This window comes from Peromyscus maniculatus, chromosome 21 (assembly GCF_049852395.1).
Source record: "Peromyscus maniculatus bairdii isolate BWxNUB_F1_BW_parent chromosome 21, HU_Pman_BW_mat_3.1, whole genome shotgun sequence".
Lineage (NCBI taxonomy): Eukaryota > Metazoa > Chordata > Mammalia > Rodentia > Cricetidae > Peromyscus > Peromyscus maniculatus.
Genome location: NC_134872.1, coordinates 40,457,699 through 40,480,875, shown reverse-complemented (window position 1 = coordinate 40,480,875; position 23,177 = coordinate 40,457,699). Strand labels below are relative to the sequence as shown.

The 23,177-nt window shown below is 39.6% G+C and overlaps 1 protein-coding gene across 2 annotated transcripts in view; it reads right to left on the bottom strand.

Moving 5' to 3' along the window:
• The window catches only part of Uggt1 (UDP-glucose glycoprotein glucosyltransferase 1), a 133,311-nt gene that overhangs the window by 108,466 nt on the left and 1,668 nt on the right, over positions 1–23,177 (bottom strand). For both annotated transcript variants that reach the window (XM_042266367.2, XM_042266369.2), the window contains exons 2-4: positions 15,736–15,871; positions 11,022–11,104; positions 8,225–8,355 (exon numbers count right to left, since the gene is read on the bottom strand). In XM_042266367.2, coding sequence (XP_042122301.1) covers positions 8,225–8,355; positions 11,022–11,104; positions 15,736–15,871 — 350 coding nt within the window. The remainder of the gene's footprint in view (positions 1–8,224; positions 8,356–11,021; positions 11,105–15,735; positions 15,872–23,177) is intronic.

The following is a 23,177-nucleotide window of genomic DNA, read 5'->3' as shown; positions in this document are numbered from 1 at the left end:
TGCGTTTGAAGACTGTTTACATCCCAGTCACAGAGGCGTGAGGAGGTTCCTGAGACCCTGACCTGAGTATTCAGCCACTCCCTACCACCTTTTGTATACAGCTCAGCCCTAACTGCACATGACCTTGGGAGTGGATAGAGTAGGGAAGATTGGGGGTAGGAGATCTCATCTATGCAGCTATGGGGAAGCCATCATCCCTGATGTTAAAGACTTTCCTGTGTGACCTTCTGAGGTAAGAGCACCCACAACTCTGTAGGCAACCTCTCACATGCTAGGCCAGACCACTATACCAAGGAAAACTATCAATCACAATCTATGAAGAAAGAAAAACATTCCACAATTTTAAGTAATGTTTATCAGTTCTACAGAAGGCAGGGTCAGTCTAAAGAGGCTAACCATACTGAAGAAGACACAAGGAATAAATAATCCCAGAACAATAAATCAAGGGAGTGGGGCTACACTATAACAACAAAACAAATGGAATCAATAAACATTCCTCATTTATAAATTCTCAGTATCAACAAACTGATTGTACAAGGTCCTTGTGCTCACAGATAAGCACTAGGAAACCAGGAATGTCAATCATCAGGGTTGCATCTTCAAGGAAGTTACATAACCTGTCTTCCATGCAGAAGGCTGTGAATGGATGTAATTAACAGCCTTGACTCCCCTGGACTCTTATGCTTTTCTCAGTCATTCTCCCTAGATCTTTATCTTGAGCCTTGTTTCTCAGTCAATAGAGCTCATCCTTATGGGAGATGTCACATATACTTTATAGCTGTGTGACCTCTGCACTATCTGCATAACCAAGACCACCCCCAGACCCTCAAGCTATAGAACTCATCTTTATAGAAGGGGTCACATGTACTTTACAAAGAGTTTCAATGCAGTCAGGCCTTAAGCTTTATTATTCACATAGGATTGAGTTCATTGTCATCAGGAAACTTTTTTTTCCCAAAACTGTACTGTGCTAAACTATACCTAAAAATAAACTGCCTGGTGTCGGGCTCTAGAAGTTTAACCCAACACCAGATACTGAGTCATACTGAACCAGATTTCCATGGATCATTACTCTGCCTGTCCTGGTGTTTACAGATACCCCCTACAATCAATGGTCTCAAGTCTCCAATAAAAATACACAAAGTGAAAAGACTGGATTAGAAAGACCATCTTTCTGCTGCACCCAAGAAACATACCTCACCATCAAGAATAGACATCAAGCCAGGCAGTGATGGCACATGCCTTTAATCCTAGCACTCAGATGGCAGAGGCAGGCAGATCTCTGAGTTCAAGGCCAGCCTATGGTCTACAGAGCAAGTTCCAGGATAGCCTAGGCTACACAGAGAAACCCTGTCTCAGAAAGAAGAAAAAGAAAAAAGAATAGACATCAAATCAGGGGGGAAAGATGGAAAAGGTATTCAAGCAAATGGAACCAAGAAGCAAGCAGGTGTAACTATCATAATATCTGACAAAACAGACTTCAAACCAAAACTAATCAGAAGAGAAAGAACAACACATGCTCATTAAAGAAAAAATACATTAGAAGTATATTATTCTAAACATTTATGCACCAAATACAAGGACACATAAGTTCATAAAAGAAACACTACTACAGCTAAAACCACATATTGACCCTATGATAGATACTGGGTGACTTTAATACCCAAATCTCGTCAATAGACAGATCATCCACACAAAAAACTAAACAGAGAAAGGCTAAAGTCAAATAACATCATAAATCAAATGGGTCTAACAGGCATCTACAGAGCATTCCACCCAAATACGGAAGAATATACTTTCTTCTCAGCAGCCCATAAAACGTTCCCAAAATTGGCCCCGTATTAGGACATAAAGCAATTTCTAGCCGGGCGGTGGTGGTGCACGCCTTTAATCCCAGCACTCGGGAGACAGAGCCAGGCAGATCTCTGTGAGTTCGAGGCCAACCTGGTCTACAGAATGAGATCCGGGTCAGGCACCAAAACTACACAGAGAAACCCTATCTCAAAAAACCCAAAAAAAGCAATTTCCAACAGATACAAAAAGCTCCAGAAAAAACAAAAAAGAAATACTCAAGAGTACATGGGAAGAAATAATCAAAATCAGGGCTAAAATAAATGAAATAGAAACAACCAAAAAATACAAAGAATCAGTAAAATGAAGAGTTCATTCTTTAAGAAAATCAATAAGATTCTGTATTCCAACAAACAGGAAACCCCCCTCAAAAAAAAAAAAAAACTTAATGAATTTCTTGATATATGTAACCTACCAAAGTTAAATCAAGATGAAATAAACAATTTTAAGAGACTCATAGCCTCTAGTGAAATAGTAATTAAAAGTTTCCTAAGTTAAAAAAGCCCAGGGGCTGGAGAGATGGCTCAGAGGTTAAGAGCACTGACTGCTCTTCCAAAGGTCCCGAGTTCAATTCCCAGCAACCACATGGTGGCTCACAACCATCTATGGTGCCCTCTTCTAGCCTGCAGTCATACATGCTGTGCACATAATAAATAAATAAATCTTTAAGAAAAAAAAAAAAAAAGCCCAGGGGCCAGACAGATTAGGGACTGAATTCTACCAGAATTTCAAAAAAGAATTAATGCCAATACTCCTCAAACTATTCCACAAAATAGAAACTGAAGGAACATTTCCTAATTCTTCTTATAAAACTGCTATTACACTGATACCAAAACCACACAACCACACAATGACACAATAAAAAGAGAACAAACAAATACAGATTAAAATCCCTAAAGAACACAGATGCAAAAAATTCTCAATAAAATACTTGCAAATTGAATTCAAGAACACATCAAGGCCGGGCGGTGGTGGCGCATGCCTTTAATCCCAGCACTCAGGAGGCAGAGCCAGGCGGATCTCTGTGAGTTTGAGGACAGTCTGGGCTACCAAGTGAGTTCCAGGAAAGGCACAAAGCTACACAAAGAAACCCTGTCTCAAAAAAAAAAAAAAAAAAAAAAAAAAAAAAAAAAACATCAAATGGATTATCTACCATAATCAAGTTGGCTTCATCTCAAAGATGTAGGGATGGTTCAACATACATAAGTCAATAAGAGAAATTGACCACATAAATAGACTGAAAGACAAAAACTACATGATCATCTCATCAGAAGCAGAAAGGGCCTTTGACAAAATCCAATATCCCTTCATAATAAAAGTCCTGGAGAGATCAGGGACACAAGGGACATACCTCAACATAACAAAGGCAACTTACAGGAAGCCCACAGCCAACATCATCCTAAACAGAGAAACTCAAAGTATTTCTACTAAAATCAAGAACAAGACAAGGATGTCCAGTCTCCACACCTATTTAATATGGTACATAAAGTCTCAGCTTAGCTAGAGCAACGACAACTGAAGGAAAAAAGAGGATACAAATAAGAAAGGAAAAAGTCAGTGTCCTGACTTACAGATGATACAATTTTATACATAAAAGACCCTAAAGATTCCACCAGGAAACTTCTACAGCTGATAAACACCTTCAGCAAAATAGCAAGACATAAAAATGAACACACAAAAATCACTAGCCTTCCTATACACAAAAGTACTGAGAAAGACATTAGGGCAACAGTACCATTCACTATTGCCTCACCAAAAAAAAAAAAGAAAAGAAAAAAGAAAAAGCCACATATCTTGGGGTAACTCTAACCAAGCAGTGACAGACTTGTTAGTAAAAACTTTAAGGCACTGACAAGGGACACCTTCAAATGAGAGCAAAGTGGCAGCCTATAGAATGGGGAAAAAAAATCTTTACCAAGTTCATATCTGATAGAGGGTAGTATCTAGAATGTATAAAGATCTAGAAAAACTGAACATCAAGAAAACAATAATCCAATTCAATAATGGGATACAAAGCCAGCAAAGTGGTGCACACCTTTAATCCTATCACTCAGGAGGCAGAGGCAGGTGGATTTCTGTGAGTTCAAAGCTGGGCTAGTCTACACAGTGAGTTCCAGGACAGCCAGAGATACATAATGAGACCCTGTCTCGAAAAAACAAAAACAAAAAAGGGGGATATGGAACTAAGCAGTTGACAAAAGTTGAAACACGTATGCTGAGAAACTCGAAAATAATGTTCAACATCCTTAGTCCTCAGGGAAATACAAATAAAATCTTCTCTGAGATTATGGTCAGAATGGTCATAATCAATAAAACAAATGACAGCACATGCTGGTGAAGGTGCAGATAAAGGGGAACACTCATCCTTTACTGGTAGAAGTGCAACTTGGTACAGCCACTATGGAAATCAGTGTGGCAGTTCCACAGGAAGCTGGAAAACCACCTCAAAATCAAGCTATACTGTGGTGGTATTGTGTTCCCCAAAATATTGTGTACTCTAATAAATTTATCTGGGGTCAGAGAACAGACAGCCACTAGATACAAAGGCTAGAAAATGGTGGCACTCACACCTTTAATCCTAGCATTCCAGAGATAGAAATCCCTCTGGATCTCTGTGAGTTCAAGGCCACATTGGAAATAGCCAAGCATGGTAACACACGCCTTTAATCCCAGAAAGCCAGCCTTTAATCCCAGGGAGTGGTGGCAGAAAGCAAAAAGATATATAAGGCGTGAGGACCAGAAACTAGAAGCATTTGGCTGGTTAAGCATTTGGCTGGTTAAGCTTTCAGGCTTTGGAGCAACACAGTTCAGCTGAGATTCATTCTGGATGAGGACACAGAAGCTTCCAGTCTGAGGAAACAGGACCAGCTGAGGAACTGGCAAGGTGAGATAGCTGTGGCTTGTTCTGTCTCTCTGATCTACCAGCATGGACACCAATAATTTGCCTCGGGTTTGATTTTATAAGAACTTTTAAGATTTCTGCTACACTATACCACTTGGGAATATACCCAAAGGACTCTACATTCTACTAAGAGATAAATATGCTCATGCATGTTCATTGCTGCTCTATTCATAATAGCCAGAAATTAAAAACAGTCCACCAACTGATCAATGGATAATGAAAATGTAGTACATTTACACAACAGAATATCATTCAGCTGTCAAGAAAAATCCAATTATGAAATTCACAGGTAAATGGATAGAGCTAGAAGCAATCATCCTGAGTGAGGTAACCCAGGCCCCAAAGGACAAATACTGCAGGTTTTCTCTTTTATGTGGACATTAGCTTTCAAGCTTTAGGTATGTATGTTTCAATCCTAATAACCACAGAAATGAGGTAACTACTGAGGGACCAGCAGGGAGATGCAGATCTTCTAAGGAAGAGGAAATAGAATATAGAGTTATAAAGGGAAACCAGAATAGGAGGATTAAATGAGGAGAGGAATGGAAGGGCAGGATAAAGGAGGAAAAACAGGGAGGGACAACTAACACTAAAGGTCTTTTGTAAAGCCACATGGAAACCCACCATTGTAGAAACTTCCTAAAATATATATGAAAGAAATGTAAGTGAAGTCACCATATAATGAGGGAGATAATGTGCCAACTAGACATCTTATGCCACCAAGCTGAACCTCCAGGGCTAGGGATGAGTTACATCTTACTGAGTTGTTAGCCAAAGGGGTGCCATAGACACCCCCCACCCAACATCACACCAAGGTTATTGGTTACTCTCCATAACCTGATGGTAAGGCCCTACTGCTGAAGACACAACTTACTTAAGTCATTAAACAGGAAGAAACTGAACTAGGAGCTTCACCCTCATGAAGGTACTTTGCATGCTACTGGAGGTGAAAATAAATCATCAATTTCACCAAGCTACAAACCCTGCAATTTCCAACAAAGACCTGGCCACAAAATATACTAAAATAATAGTGAAAAGTGTTATGGATTAACCAACCACTTTTTGATTGGATTAAAGGTCCACTTGATGAGATGGAACCCATACAAGACAATGCTAAAGTGGCCAGAACCTGAGACTAGATAGGAAGGTCATGGGCCTAGGAGAAAACATTATTCCACTAAAGGAACATAGCAATAAAATTACTTCTCATGACATATTGCTATAACCATAGAGCAGAGTATCACTCACTCAATCCTCACCAGAAGCTTCTTCTTGCAGTTGATGATAACTAACAACGAGATCCACAACTGGACAACGTGCAGAGTGAGAGACTTCAGAGCACTCAGCTCTAAATGGGGTGTCTTTATCAAAGCCCTCCCCTCAAGGCTCAAGGATCTATGTGGAAGAAGAGGCAGAGGTGGTGGATAACACCAAGGAAACAGGGTCTTCCAGACTGATAAGCATAAGAACCCAGAGACTGTAACATCATGCACAAGTTCAAAGCAGACAAAATCCCAGCACTAAGAAGGGGATGTATACACAAAGTCCCACCCTAACCAAGAATCTATTTGCAAGTGATATCTGCTGGGAATGGAATAATCATCTTTCTCCAGTGGGGTATCACTGGGTATATTTCCATATTCCAGAGCAGGTCCCATGCCCAGGAGTAGTTGGCCAACACAAAATGAACTCCATGTTTTTTTTTGTTGGCTTTTTGTTTGTTTTAATATTATGTCATAACTGAATTCTCTTTTATAGTTTGTTTTGATTTTCTATTTTTTGTGCAGTGGGTGGTTTGTTGTTTTTCCTTTTTTATTTGTTTCTTTTTTGAGAGAGAGAGAACATGAAGTTGGGTGGGCAGGGAACTTGGGAGGATCTGGGAGGAATTGGGAGAGTGGAAAGAGAATATGATCAATTATATGAAAAATGTTTAAATAAAAAATTTAGGAATTAGAAAGAAACAGAGGGGAAGGAAGAAGAAAGGAAAGAAGGAGGGGAGAGTCTGAAGAAAGGAGAAAAAGAAAAGCAAACAGACAGTTCAGTCCTGATGAGTGACTACAACATTACCTATAGACATGTCTAAGGAAAGCAATGGAATTCTGATTGAGTCTCTAGACCCAGCTACCTGGTTATAGGAAACAGGAGATAGAGGAATAAGCTAGTCTGCACATAAATGTGTGATAACAAAACTGAGCGCATGAGAAGTATGATGCAGTCCATGGGATACACCAGGAAAAGAAAAGAGGAGCTGGGTTAGCAATAACACCTATAATCCCAACACTTGGGAGGCTGGAAGAGGATTGAGAATTCAAAGGTAGCCTGTGCTACAAAGAATAAACTATTTCAAAAAAACAAACCAAATAACAACAAAAACAATCAAGAGACCCTCTCAGAAAATTTTAAAATTTTCTAACACTGGACAAAATTTAAACTCTATTGGGTGCAGATGCATTCTTGGGCAATAAAATAATTTAAAAACAAAACTACAGGGGGTGATTCGGACAAGAAGTGGCAGTATGGCTTCTTTGGGAGGACAAACTGTGGCTATGACAGAGAGCACATGGAGGACTTCAAAGACAGTAAGTGAAAATCGCTTCTTAGCCTGGTGAAGGTTACAAAGGTGCTCACTTCACAGTAACCTATCGTATGTATGAATCATCTGTTGTGGGTGGTTTTCTGTATCTGCTCTGTTTTATAGTACAGGATGGTTTTTAAATTAATATTTCTTTCATACAAATGTCTAATTGATATATACACATCTGATTCTCTCTTGTGTTCCCCTTTCCAAACCCAAACCAGACCCCTGCAGTGACATTCTGAAGGCTTCTTGATGTTGCTATGCTCCTCTTTTTCTTTTTCCGTTTCATTCATCCACAGAAGATCCCAGATCACTTTACTAAAAGGCATCTCTAAACATTCCCTTGGTGTTGCCTGACACTTCCTGTTTCTTGTGTCTCCTGCTTTTAGATCCAAAGGTTGTGATCAGATTCAGGTTCACTGGTTTAGCAAGAGTACATCTTCCAGACTGTGCTGCATAATAGCATCTGGCTGTCACTTTTCCTGTGACAATATTCTTTTCATTTCTCACATGAAAGTAAATGTACACCATTCCTTAAAAATTTCCACCTCCAAGTCCAACCCCGGTGCAAGAAAAATGAAAAGTTATATATATCTGTGACTGGTGAGGAGAGGTGCTCAGTAGTCGGATTTACTTATTTGCCTAGCATGTCCAAGGCCCTGTGTTCCATCTCCAAAACCAGAGACAGAGGGAAACACCTGCAATTTAAAGACTTTAATGATTGAAAAACATCGGTTTTGTTCATTATTTAAAAATAAATCATAAATCCCAGAAAATGTCAGATGAAGAAAGTGGTAACTGCGAGTCAATCCCAAGAGAAGTACAATCAACTAAATCACCATGTCACGCCCCCTACAAAACGCTGTCTTCTGGATACAATGATGTCTTGTTACCTGTTGGAAGGCTTGAATTGAGGCCGAGTAGGAACGAAGAGAGAGACAAAATTTCAACAAATTCTGCTGCAAAGGAGACAGAAACTGAAATGCGGCTTCCAATATCGCATCATAATAGGAATGATCAGTATCTGTCAAAGAAGCACATTAACCAGAACAATTGCACGACTGCAGAAAACCAAACAAGACAGTTTATAAAGCACAGAACAAACAAACACAGATGCCGAACTGCTCCATCTCAAGTGACTAAAATTACCTGAGGTCCACAATACAGATGGACACTTCTTTCCCTCCCCTCACTACTCCGCTTGCCTGGACTGCTACTTTCCTACTTGCCAGGATGACTTACTCCTGGAAGAATTCAGCTATGAAATCAGTCACTTAGGAAAGTAGACTTCCTCTCTATTCTATGCTTCCACAGACCAATTATATCACTGCTTGGGTCCAAGAATATTTGTCTGGCACATCATTTACAAAAGTACTTATTTACTGACTTTGGACACCCACAGAAAGAGGCAATGATTTATATCTTTGTACTCTCAGAACCTAGATTGTGCTCTCTACTCAAATAACTAAATAAAACACTAAGGAGTACAACAGATATTGAAGAACATTGATAGTATCATAAAAATTGAGAAGAATTTAAACAAAAAAGCTAAGCAAAGTTATTTAGAAGGAAAAGACATCTGTGTACTAGTATGAATAAATCCTCTAATAAATGAAAAGCAAAATTACAAAACATAGCAGTCATTTTTGCCAAAGACTGTGATATAAATGTATGTGTGTGTGTGTGTGTGTGTGTGTGTGTGTGTGTTGTCAAAAAAACCACTACGGAATAAATGTTAAATGGCTTTTAAAAGCAAGCAAAAAAAAAAAAAAAATACAAGAAATAGAGACAAGGAAGAGTATCCAACCTTTTATTTAGCTTTGACTACAGCATGAGTTATATGAGTCATTCAAAAAATAAAATCTTCAATAGGAAAAATATTAACTTTGGTGTGTGTGTGTGTGTGTGTGTGTGTGTGTGTGTATGTGTGGTGTATACTCATGTATATGTGTGAACACACTTGTGTCAAGTGGACATGAACAGGACTACATGGATACCAAGCGTCTTCCTTGATTTCAATCTCTTGTTGAGGCAAGCTCTCTCACTGAGCCCAGAGCCTGCCAATTGCAGCTAATCTACAGCCAGCCTGACCCAGGTATCCCCTCTCTCTGGCTCCTGAGTGCTAAGCTGACAGTGGCTGTCACATCTGCCTGGCTTTTATATGGTCTGGGATCTAATGCTGGCCCTCCCACTTACACATTGTGTGCTTTATCCTCTGAGTTATTTCCCTAGTCCCAATATTTATACTTTTAAAAACAGAATATAAAAGGTTCCATATCACATTAGCATCATCTTACATGGAAAAAGAAAACAGGAAGAAATACCTCAAAATGGTCCCAGAAATTAATAATGCCAATCTTTAGATGGCAGAACTATGAATAATAAAATATTTGACATACTTTTATAATCACTTCTAATAATTCACATCCCTGTAACATTAACCAAGAATATGTATCATTTATATTGAAATTTCATTTTAAATGTTAAGACCTGAGGTTTTATTTTAAAACTATATTGATAAATTTATTACATGAAATCATAAAATTATTTAAGATGTATTATTTTTATTATGTGTTTGTCTGTGTGTTGGTACATACACATGACTGCCCTCAGAGCCAGAGGCATCAGATTCCCTTGGAGCTAGAGTTAGAGGCAGTCGTGAACTGCTGGATATGGGAGCTGGGAACTGAACTCAGGTCATCTGAAAAGCATACACACTCTTAAGCACTGAGCCATGTCTCCAGCTCTGTGAAATAATCTGCTATACACAATTCTAGTTCACTCTAACTTACACAGTGACGACAACTTACAGATGCTCTGTCACTGTGTAATCAAGGAAGTACACTTCCACAAATGAGGACGACCAAGGTCACGGGGCGGCATCTTCTGGCACCACTCTCATGTATGCGCTTCATCCCTGACCAGAACATCACTGGATAGATGGCTATCACTGCACTCCTCTATTAGCACCTTTGACTAGCAATGTCTACAACCTACATACATCTTCTGTTAGAAAATGTTCAAGAAAGCACACCATCCATAAACTAAAACTGAGCGATACAATATACATCTTAATTTGACATCTTGACACTCAAGCATTCAGTGGCCAGCAGGCATAATGGAAAACATAGTAGGTGGCACTAATTTAATGATAACATGCTTAATACAAATAGATGAGCTGTGTAACTAGTTCATAACAAAAGGAAGAGAGAATCAATGAAACACATAAAGTTAATACTGAATGACCTAAAATAAAAGGTAGTGGAAGTAATAAATAAAAGAGCACAACCAAGCAAAAGCAATGGGAAGAAAGGCATTATTTGCAGTCAAAGTCACAAACTGCACACACACAAAAATAATGATTTGTGGTGTCTGCCAACAGCCCCAAGTATTCAAGAGGTTGAAGCAACAGGACTGTGTAACCAGCCTGGTCACAAAGTAAGACCTCATTTCTTGAAAAGGAAAATAAAAATGTATTGGTTTAAGTCAGTAGGGGTTGGGGAATAGCTCAGTGGCATAGCATAGCTTCCCACACACTGTTTTCAATCGTCCTACCATGACAACTCTAGTCATTAAAGAAAATAATATTTTCCATTAACTATCATGTTACATATACTATACAAAGGAGACCATTTTTTTCTAACATTTTCCCAGACCACAGAGTCAAACAAATATTTGCTTCAATTTTACCGTGATGATCTGATGATCCAATATTTTGACTGGCTTCTACAAAACTCCAAAATTTCTCTTGACTGTCTTCTGCTAAGAACTCACTGGGAGAAAAGTGGGAGATAACAGCAATGAGACAATAAAATCTTCCATCACAAGCTATATTACTAGAAAGAATAAAAGGGAATTTACATTCCCAAATGTCTGCAGCTTGGCTTTTAATATATATACATATATACACAAACATATATATGTATACATATATATTATTTATCTTTATGTATGTGTATTTTCTTAATGAAAATAACCATTATTTCATACATATATATGTATATGTATATTATTTATCTTTATGTATAATGTGTATTTTCTTAATGAAAATAACCTTCATTATTTCATATTAGCTATTAATAACAGCTTAATAACTTGTTCACTCGGTAGCTATTTCTTAAGAAACCTAGAACAATAAAGATGTTATAATAGGGAACCCTAATATACAATGACTTATGAAGCCCATTAGCAGAACTCATCAGCAGTGAAAGCAGGAGGAACCGGCCATTCTAGCAATAGTTCTGCCCACATCCGTTCTGAAAGATCTTACAAAGAGCAAATATGTTTAGCCTAAGGTTCTCCCATAGTAAACACGAACCCTAAAAAATTTCTTGAAGAATAAAGGCGTATCTTTTAATGTCTAAAAAATCAAGTTTTCAAGATCACCAATTTTTTTTTGCTCAAAATAGTGCACATCTAACAAAATCAAACCTAAGAATTATCATCTCTTTTAGCTTTACACTATTATCCTAAAACAATGGTCTTTCTGAATTTCCTTTCACTCAAGTCTAAAGCTCCTGAAATAAAATGCATTTAATGTGCACATGAATGATTCCTGTAAACTGGTGACTGTCACTGGAAGCCCAGTGCTAATGAGGTGGTTATCGCTCACTGTCTTAAAGCAAACTACAGATCTAGACCTCAGCTTACCTAGGCAAAGGAAGACTTACCCGTTATGTGCCAACACAGCGGTGTGCAACTCTCCCTCTACTCCACAGTCAAACCCAGGAATATGGGAAAATAAGGCACAATTCCTGGTAATGCGCAGCTTCTCCAGAAATAGGTTTCAAAACTTTCCCACTATTATTAATGTGTCAGATTTGGTACCTCCATGAGTCTTATTTTTCTACGCTGTCTAGCAACTGACATAAACACTAGACTCACCTTAGAACAGCTTACACTCTAAGAAAACAGGTACTGAGATGTCATGCTATGCAAATGAACACCAATTCATGAACTAAGGGGAGGATGATTTACTCACCAGTGGGAGACTAAAACAAGGACTCACTCGGGCTAAATATGCTTTTCATATAATCAAAAACAATTTTCTTGAAACATATTTTTTATCCTATTTCAGAGATCTAAGATTGTGGTCTTAAGAAAACAACTAAATCCATTGAAATAATCCAGCAGAAAAGAGAATAATAGAGACATTATTACAAGGAATAATGCTATCTTTTGTGTAGTATAATTAACTTTGCTTTTTAGCTTTGTATTCCTATGCCAGTGATTAAAAGTATCTGTGGATTTGCTATAAAACATTTCAGTTGGGGAAGAGGACAGTACTAGTTACTGCACTCACATTGGCTTTTTTGCTCTTTGGTACTGGGTGTGTAACTTAGGGCCTCCAATAACCTAGAGAAGCACCTACTTACAGAGCCACATCCAACCCCAAACATTGTTAAAATGAGTCATGTGCACAGAAGAACCATTTCTTTATTGGTAAATACTTTTAAAATGTCATAGTACAAAGTTGTTCATCTACAGAAAACAAACAAATGTAGCAACCATATTCCACATTTCCGCTGTTACTGTGGAGATCAGCTAAGTCTCACACAGGACTAGACAAGGAAGGAAGGAATGCTTAAGGACTCTGTTCTCTGACAATGCACTTGGCATAGTCACTCAAGTATAAGTCCTCACAGCACCCTCGATTACAGCCACTTTCCAAATGGGGAAGCTGCTAAGAACTTGTTAAAGTTTTTCATCTATGAAAAAGGGTGCTAACTAGGCTTGGTGACTCATGCCTATAATGCCAATAATTATTACTGAGAGGCAGAGGCAGGAGGATCACAAGTTTGAGGTTAGCTTAGTTTCTACATAGCAAGACTCTGTGTGTGTGTGTGTGTGTGTGTGTGTGTGTGTGTGTGTGTGTGTATCTCATACACACAGAGAAAGAGTGTATGTTCCTACAAGCAACCTGATTTTCTTGCAGAATCTGTAAATCTGGTAGTAATCTTTTTCCTTAGACTAGAAGTCAATATAAATTCAAGTAGATTTGATTTATAACTCATTCTACATCCCTTAGCTATTTTAATATCTATTTCTATTAGTAACTATAGCTGCTTAAAACATTCAAGAGTTTTACCTCAGTTAAATAAATAAATATTTAGGTATATATATAGATATAGATATATATAGTATACATAGAGATATATGGATATATATACATATCACTTCATGAGCAATCACAGAGCTAAAAATCCCTTCATAATCATCAGGCACAATCTAAAAATATACACAGGAATGTTTTTAGTCCCTTAGGACTAGAAGCAAGGAAAACAAGGTCTGTAACAGCTACATGGTACACTGAGCTCTTCGCCTTCATCCACAGAGACAGTGTCGAAATCCATCATCATAGACATGAAGGAAGAATGGTGACCTCAGCTAGCTCCAGAATAGTGGTTCTCAATCTTACTAATGCTGCGACCCTTTCATACAGTTCCTCATGGTGTGGTGACCTCAACCACAAAGTTATTTCCATTGCTACCATTTTGTTATTGTTATGAATGGTAATGTAAATATTTTCCAATGGTCTGTGAAAGGGTCATTCGAAGGCAGGAAGAGGGGTTCAATCCACAGGTGGAGAACCACTGCTCTGGAGGTAACTGCAGAGTGGTACAAGTACACAAGGCTTCTTTTGGAGGTGCCTACAAGGCCCATTACCTCGACTACCTGTCTGCACACACCTACTGGAGAAGAGGTCTACAAGTAACAACTCAAAATGGCAAATTGCCAGAAACACCATGAAATGGGGAGGTGTCTGTGATGGGGAAGTTGATGATGCAAACATCAAAGCCTATACACTCAACTATGGTCAAAGAAACTGGACAAAAATTGAGGAATTAGAGCTGATAGTATTAAACATGCTTTCTCAACTCCATCATGGCTATGTACCACAAAAGTCTTCTAGGGGTTGAAGATACAGCTCTAATGTTAAGAGTGCTTGCCTAAACTGGACGGCAGTGGTACACACCTTTAATCCCAGTGCTCGGAAGGCAGAGCCAGGAGGATCTCTGTGAGTTCGAGGCCAGCCTGGGCTACAGAGCAAGTTCCAGGACAGGCTCCAAAACTACAAAGAGAAACCCTGTCTTGAAAAACCAAAAAAAAAAAAAAAAAAAAGAGTGCTTGCCTAGCATGCATGAAATCCTTGGTTCATTATCCCCAGTATTACATTTGCCAGGCATGACAGCACATGGCTCTAATCCCAACACTGAGTACGTAGAAGCAAGGTCAGAAGTTTAAGGTCATCCTTGGCTACACAGCAAGTTTGAGGCAAGTTCAGGATCCATGAGACCCTGTCTTTAAAAAAACAACAACAAAAAAAAAAACCATGGATTACCAAAAAACCATTTAGTACATTTTTATCAATTTAAGACTTAATTATTTTATGATTAAAGTACGGCCTGATTGTTTGTTCGTGACGAAGAATCGCTATGTAGCCCAGTCTGGCCTCAAACACACAGTTCTCCTACCTTAACCCCTACATATACTGGATTTACAGGTATACCATCATGCTTGGCTATAGTTATTTCTGGAGGGGAGGGGCAGCATTAAGGATTGAACCTAGGGCTTCACAGTTGGCAGGCAAGCAAGCATACTACCGCTAAGTTATACTCCCCATCTTTTATTGCTGTTACTGCTGGATAATGATGATGTTTTCAGATAGTGTCTGGATAACATTCCCCAGGTGGCCTTAAACTTCCCATCCTTCACCTGGGCAGCTGGTGCTACAGGTATGTCACCATTCCCAGCTTTAAGATAACTCTTTTTTATCACAGTCTCATGTATCCCAGGGTAGTTTTGAATTCTCTATATACTAAAGGATGATCTTGAACTCCTGATCTGCCTGCCTCAACCTCTCAAATGCTGGGATTAAAGGCCTGTGCTCCTCACCCTATGAGTTTATGTAGTGCCAAGGACCAATATAGTTACACAAGGAAGTATTATATGGTACAAAAAAAAAAACTTTAAATGTGTATATACATTGATACAAATTAGTAAGATCTGACTTACTACAAAAGTAAGTAAAAACAATAATAGTAATAACCTCCAAATTTAAGGAAGTACTCAGATTTGGGAGACTACAATGTAGAACAGGACTACCTTAAAACAAGTAGACTTGTAACTTCTTCAGCTCCTTCCTCCTCCACCCCCCATTCTCTTACCCTAGGGTCCTGTTCTTATGAGCAATGTTCCTAAACCTGCCTAAGGATCAGTCCTGTGCAGCTGGCAAGCAGAGTCTGCATCCTCGGAACCCTTACACCGTACAGAGCACAGTGGGTGTTGTAAGGGACACTTACCATGCAAATGAAAAGTGTAAGCTCACTACTGAGTATTCATTTCCTACCGGACCACCCTAAGTTTATACTATTCCATTATACAGAAGAGAATACCCCCTTACCTGGCTTCCAACAGCAGTGGAGCAGAAAACCATTTTGTGGTGAGAGAGGTTGTAATGGCTTTTGAATTGGCCTCTGCTAAGGAAAACAGGCACAGCGAAGCCAGCGCAATCACAAGTCCCATGTGGTAACAGAGCCCTACAAAGGGAAAAGCAAAAGGCAATGTTAAAATTTCACAAGGAAGCAAAAAAACAACATTAATACTTAGGGACACAAAGTAACAGTGCAGGTACAGAAACAAAATGCAACCAACAGCCTTAACACCTTGATGGCACAAAAACTGTGCTGAGTACCTGGGACAAGGAAAGCTTAGGGAGTTAAAGTTGACTACAATCTTTCCTATGGGGTGCCATTTCCCTTCCTGTAGAGTGGTACTACACAGAGGTCACACAGCAGGCTGCATGCAACTTCATAAAGTATGAGGAAAAACAAAGCTAAAACAGATGAAGTATGAATGACTTGTAGTGCTATAGGCGGAATCCTAATCTACAAAATAAAGGGGGGGGGCGGTAATGTTGCAGTCATAACCCCTCTACATCAGAATGACTTGGAGATAGAGTCTTTACAAGGTGACAAAACTTTGGTCATCAGGACAGTCATTAGTACAGTAATCCAGTATCACTAGTGTTAAGAAACAGAGAGGGGGGGCAGACCCAGAGTACCTGTGAAGAGAAAAGTAAACACGGGAACTATACAGCAAGTCGAGGAGTGTCTGGGGGTCTGATGCTACTAGAGACTGAAAAAGGCAAGCAAAAGTCCCCACCCCCTTGTAGTTTCAGAGGGAATATGGTGCTGCCACACCTCACCTGAGAACTTGTAGCCTAAAAACTGGCAGACAATGAAGTCGGCTGTCAGGAGCCACCCAGTTTACGGCTCTACATTTTGTTAGCTCTAGGAAATAATGTAGTGAGTTTCAAATGTAACAAACTCAAAGACTGGATCGGCAATGGGCAAAGACTTCAGTAGTGTCTCATGCCATCTGCTCCCACCTACAAAGTAGGGAATCCAAGTTCCTAGGTAACAGCATAGAGCCTCCTAGCTCCCATCAGCAGCCTCTCCAAGCAAACTGACATTCTCAGAGACAGCATCCAGACCACTGCAGAAAACATCGTCAGTTACTGATTGACCTCGGTTTTCATGCTAGAAACCTCCCAACAGAACTTCCTTAATCAGACACACTCCCCCTCCGCCAAGCTATCGAGAGATCAGCATCCTCAGTCTAGAACTGTGGCTCAGTGGTAGAACACTTGCCTAGCACAGCACAATGCCCATTCCACAACAGGGCCACAAAAAGAAAAGCAAAAGCCAGGCCAGGTGACTCAAGACTATAATCTTAACTACTCAGGAAACTGGGGTGAGATTAGGATTAGAGTTTAAGACTAGCCTGGGCAACATGAGATGGGCAAGATGAGATCTCTTCTAAATTGAAAAAAAAAAAGAAATAGCATCTAACTTTGGATGGGACACATAAGGATGAGAAGATGGGAAGTACTACACATTCTGTGCTTCTAAATGTAAGGCTCTGGCAGGCCCATCCTGGTCACACCCATTCCTTGATATTGGTTATAAAAACCTATTAACGAGATGGACACAAAAGATATTGAGTGAGTCCAACAGGATCTACTTTTTTACTGATATCATTTATGTTAAGAGCCTACCTTACACAATGCATAAAGATTGAAAAATAATTGAAGCAAAATAAATAGAAATAGAAAAGTATCTTTAAGAATCGTGTTAAGTTTAAGCACTGCCAACTTCTCTACAAATACACAAAACAACAAACAAAAACTTGAACATTCCATGAGTAAATAAAGCACTCAGTCCTATGTCTTCATCAAATCCTCTCCTCAGAGCTCAAGGAGCTAGGCAGAAAGATTCTAAGAGCTAGAGGTAATGACTGACTCCAAGAAAACAGTATCCTCCAGACACAAAAGGACTAATGCACATAGTAATTCAGATGCAATGGCAGTACACACATGGCCTGCACAGGTTCAAGCCAAACTGTGTCCCAGCACTGAGAGAGGGAAGTGGACACAGACTCTCATCCCTAACCAAGGAGCTATCTGCAACTGACACCCACCTGCAAAAATGAAACCTTGAGTCTACCTGGGTATATAGATCACCTCAGGGTAAACCCCATGCCCAGCAGTAAAGTGAACTCAAAACAAACTCAAGAGTGTTTTTATAGACCTTTTGTCAAGTTGCTATATTTGGATATTTTTTGGTTTTGGTTTTTTGGTTGTTTTTTTTGGAGCTGAGGACGAACTCACGGCCTTGCTAGGAAGTGCTCTACCACTGAGCTAAATCCCCAACTCCAATATTTTTTGACTTACTGGTCTTTTGCTTGTGTATTTTGATTTCCATTTTCTGTACTTTTTGCACATAGGGGGTAAAAGCTTCTTGTTTGTGGTTTTTTGGTTTTTTGTTTGCTTGTTTTTTTTTTTTTTTTTTTTTTTTTTTTAAGAGAGAGATAGAGCCAGGTGGTGGTAACGCGCGCCTTTAATCCCAGCACTCAGGAGGCAGAGGCAGGTAGATCTGAGTTGGAGGTCAGCCTGGTATACATAGAGAGTTCCAGGACAGCCAGGGCCACACAGAGAAACTGTGTCAGAAAAAAAGAAAAAGAAAAAAATATTTTTCAAAAACAGGAAAGAACACAGTTACCAAACCCAATCTCAAACTACACTATGGGAAAGAGAGGCTGGTCCTGGCACACCTAGACAGGTAGACCACTGGAACAGAGGACCTGAAACAAAGTTATGACCAAGTTATGCCCACTTAAATTTTGACTGAAGAGACAAAAATGTATGCTGGGAAAAGGACAGCCTATTCAACGAACAGTGCTCGCAAAACTGGGTTTCCACCTGCAGAAGACAAAATAAGATTACCTTTCACCTTATACAAAAACCATTCGAAATCAATCAACCTTAACTTAAAACCCAAAACTTCTGGAAGAAAACAGGGGATACTGGTCAAGATATTGGGATAGGCAAGAGTTCTTTTTTTTTAAATAGGACACCAGTAGCATAAAAACTAACCCCAAGTATTGGACTAGACAAAAATCAAGTTTCTATACAACAAAGGAAATAATCAGCAAAGCAAACAGCCCACAGAATGGGAAAAAAATATATATATCAGCCACCCTTCACACAAGGGGCAAATATCCAGAATTGACAAAGAATTACAGAAATTAAATAGCAAGGAAATAAAACTGCCAATCAACAAATGGGCAAATAAAATGAATAGGTGGTTTTCAAAAAAAGAAACACAAATGGCCAATAATTATTTCTCAAAGAGTTCAATATCCCTAGCCATCAGGGAAATACAAATTAAAAGTACTTTGAGACAATACCTCACCCAGTCAGATGGCTATCATCAACAAATCTGACAACAAATATTGGAAAAGATGTAGTAAGAAAGAACCCTTATTCACTGTTGGTGGAGATGCTAATTAATATAGCCATTGTGGAGATCAGTTTGGAGATTTCCCAAAATAATTAAAAATATAACTAACTACCTTATAACCTAGCTACTTCACTCCTGGGTAGATATCCAGAGCACTCCAGACCCTGGCATAGAAATATTTGTGCCCCCACATTTACTGCTGCTTTATTCAATATGAAATATCAGAATCAACCTAGTTGTCCATCAATAGAAGGAAATGAAAATTTTACACACACACACAAACACAAATGTTACTCAGCTGTAAAGCAAAAACGTAATTGTGGTTGATATATTGTGCACCCCAATAAACTTATCTGGGGGTCAGAGAACGAAACAGCCACTATATTAAACATAGACGTTAGGCAGTGGTAGCATTCTGGATGGATCTCTGTGAGTTCAAGGCCATACTGGAAACAGAGCCAGGCATGGTGGCACACACCTTTAATCCCAGCACTTGAGATCTCATGTCTTGCTTGGGAAAGACACACGCCTTTAATCCCAGGAAGTGATGGCAGGAAGCAGAGAGGTATATAAGGCGTGAGGAACAGGAACTAGAGGTCTTTTTTAAGCTTTTAGGCTTTTAGCAGCAGTTCAGCTGAGATCCATTTGGGTGAGGACTCAGAGGCTTCCAGTTTGAGGAAACAAGATCAGTGGAGAAGTTGACAAGGTTAGGTTGGATGTGGCTTGTTCTGTTTCTCTGATCTTTCAGTGTTCACCCCAATACCTGGCTACAGGTTTGCTTTTATTAATAAGACCTTTAAGATTCGTGTTACACGTAATCACAAAGTTTTCAAGAAAATGGATGGAGTTAGATGTATAATATTAACTAAGGTCACACAATCAGACAGAAAAAAAAAAAGCCCACATTGCCTCCCTAATAATGCAGAACCTAGCCAAAATATATGTGTACATGTAATCAAATGTACGGTGGGCATAGTATAACGTGTAGAAAAGAGAAGGGGTGGGGAAGGACTAAATGCAGGGAACAGCCAGGAACTGTGAAAGAGGCCATGGAGCTCCAAGTGCTTTACATATATCATGTCACCTGTCCTTCTACATAACGCCCAAAAGACGCAAGTTTCTGAGTGTAGCAGCCATGTCTACTTTGTTAACCACAGCAGGACACCTGGCACAGCAGTAGTTATTCCACAGATGTGCTTTATGAAGGAAGTGTCACCATTGCCATTTAGAAATAAGAAAGCTCGGAGCAGTGACGTTAGTGATGCTGGAGAATCAAGTAGCAAAGTGCAGAACCTTGCTTTGTTCTATTAGTGGGTTTGTTTTCTGAGACAATGTCTTATTCTGTAACCCAGGCTGCTTGGAACTGGGAAGCTTCCTGCTTCTGAGTACTGGGATTTTAAATGCGCACCACTGTGCTTGGCAGTTTTTAACATTCTACACTATCGTGCTATTTCCCTTGGTTCTTTGGCTTTAGGAGAAGTAAGGATTCATTCCCTGAAGGCTACAACTGAGCAAAGTACGTTATTTCAAGAACCTTAGTTCAAGAGTTTTTCTAAGTCAGGCATGACACAATGCCTTTAATCCCAGCACTCAGAAGGCAGAGACAGGCAGACCCTGAGTTCAAGGCCAGCATGATCTTCACAGTGAGTTAGTTCCAGGACAGCCAGGGTTACAGAGAGAGACCTTGTCTCAAAAAAAAAAAAAAGTATTTGTTTTTGTTTTTAATGGACAAGTGTTTGAAAGGAACAATGTCGATCTGAAGGGAATAAAACTGGCCCCAGGGAAATCCACCCAACCAACTTCACAGGTCCATACTTAGGGTGACTTAAAGGACTAAATGTGAGCTCCTCATATTTACCTGTGACGTACACCATGTCTAGCATGAAGCCTGGAACACGGCAGACACTAAAAATGAAATAAAAACAGGCTTCCTTCATAAAGGGATTAAGAAAACAACAGAGAAGAGGTGAGACACCAAAAGTCATTATGATTTACAAAGATCAGGACCACATGGCTAGTGCACACAGCACTTGAAGGGGAAGGGAACTTCTATTAAGATAGATAGGCAGGGAAAGCGAAGGGAGGCTTCTAAAATGGTGGCTTCTTGTTTCTGGAAGACATTTCAAGGGGAACAGCCGGAAGGCATGGGAGCAGGTATCTGAAAAGGACCAATAGGAGAAAGAGGACACAGGGGCCTATGAAACACCCAAGCCAGCAGCAGCTGAGCAGACTTCCAGCCTCTGGACCTCTCCCATCCCAAAGGAATAGAGGTCACTTCATCCTTGACAATAGTTGTCACCCTGGTTGTACACTCAGGAGGCAGAGGCACACAGATCTATAAGTTCAAAGCTAGCCTGGTCTACATGGTGAGTTCCAGGCCAGCCAAGGATATACAGTAAGACCCTATCTCAAAAACATTTTTTAAAAGGTAATCGAATAAAGCCAGGCAGTGGTGGCACACGCCTTCAATTCCAGCACTCAGAAACAGAGGCAGGAGGATCTCTATGAGTTCAAGGCCACATTGGTCTACACAGTGAGTTCCAGGACACTCATGGCTACATAGTGAAACCCCATCTTGAAAAACAAACAAACAAACAAGGTAATTAAATAAAGTAGAGAGTAACTAAGGAAAACTCTTTTATATATGTGTTCATTTTTATTTCTAAGAATATTTTTATTTTAAAGACTTATTTTTTTATGTGTATTGGTATTTTGCCTGCCTTCCTGTATGTGTACTATTTGTGCCTGGTGCCTGAGGAAGCCAGAAGAGGGTGTTAGATCCTCCAGAACTGAAGTTATAGATGGTTGTAAGCCATCATGTGGGTGCCAGAAATCAAAGATGGATCTTCTGGAAGAAAAGCCAGTGTCTTAACCACTGAGCCATCTCTCCAGCCCCCTGGGGAAGAGTCTCAACCATGACCTCAGGCCTCCACATACTGGTAAATGTACCTCCCAAACACACACAAGAAAAAGCAAAATGGAAAAGACAAGATTGTAAGAAGGATAAAAGGAAAGGTTACATACCCAGAGGTATGACTTTTAATATATTTTAAAGATTTATTATTTGTACTTACATGTATGCATGTGAGCTGCATGCATTTATATACATCATGTGTGTACAGGTGCCCAAGCAGACCAGATAGCATTAGATTTCCTGGAACTACAGTCACAGGGGGTTGTAAGCTGTCTGTTGTGGGTGCAGAGAGCAGAACTCAGGTCCCCTGCCAGGACAGTAAATAATCTAAATTGCTGCCATCCTCTCTCCAACATACCCTGCAATAGTTCTTCAGAGAAAGTGTATACCCTTGAGAAGTACAGCACCACTGGAGACGGGGACAAGATGAAAGCTGTATGTTAAAGAGCAGCTTTGACAACCTGACCCACACTTGACCTCCTAAGTGATGCCAGAGGGAAGATTTGTGCAGAGAAACAAACAGGTAAGAACTTCACTGAAGTACTCCTCTGGTAGAAGATGCTTTCATTTTTATAAGTTCCACTAGCATTCTAACCCTAGTGGTCCTTACATGTTGCTTATAAAGATGAATATTCCAATGCTGGAGGCATGATGGACAGAGAGAAAGCATTCTAACAAGTTCTAGGGCCGAGTCTAATATCAACCATTTGCGAGCTCCCAGAGCATTTAAACTAAAGCTTGCTCACTGATCCACAGTCAAATATAAAAACTCTAAGTAACAGGTGTGCATGTCGAATGTTTTCACTTTCTGGAAAGCAGAATAGGCATGATGAGTCATTCCTAAGTAATCACCAAATTCCTTCCTTCTCTATCAAGACAGGTTCTTGTTATGACCCATGCTGGCCTCTAACTTGCTGTGTAGCGGGCGACGACCTTGAATTCCAAATCCTACTGCCTCTACCTCCCTCCCAAGTGCTGGGATTAAAGGCATGCACCACCACAGACCTAGTTTGCTTCATCTTTTTTAAACTAAAGAGTTAAGAAACTCTTTAAAAAGAAAACATGAAAAAGAAAAATCTGCAGTCTGCAAGTCTACAGACTGAATTTGAACATGTTCAATAGTAGCAA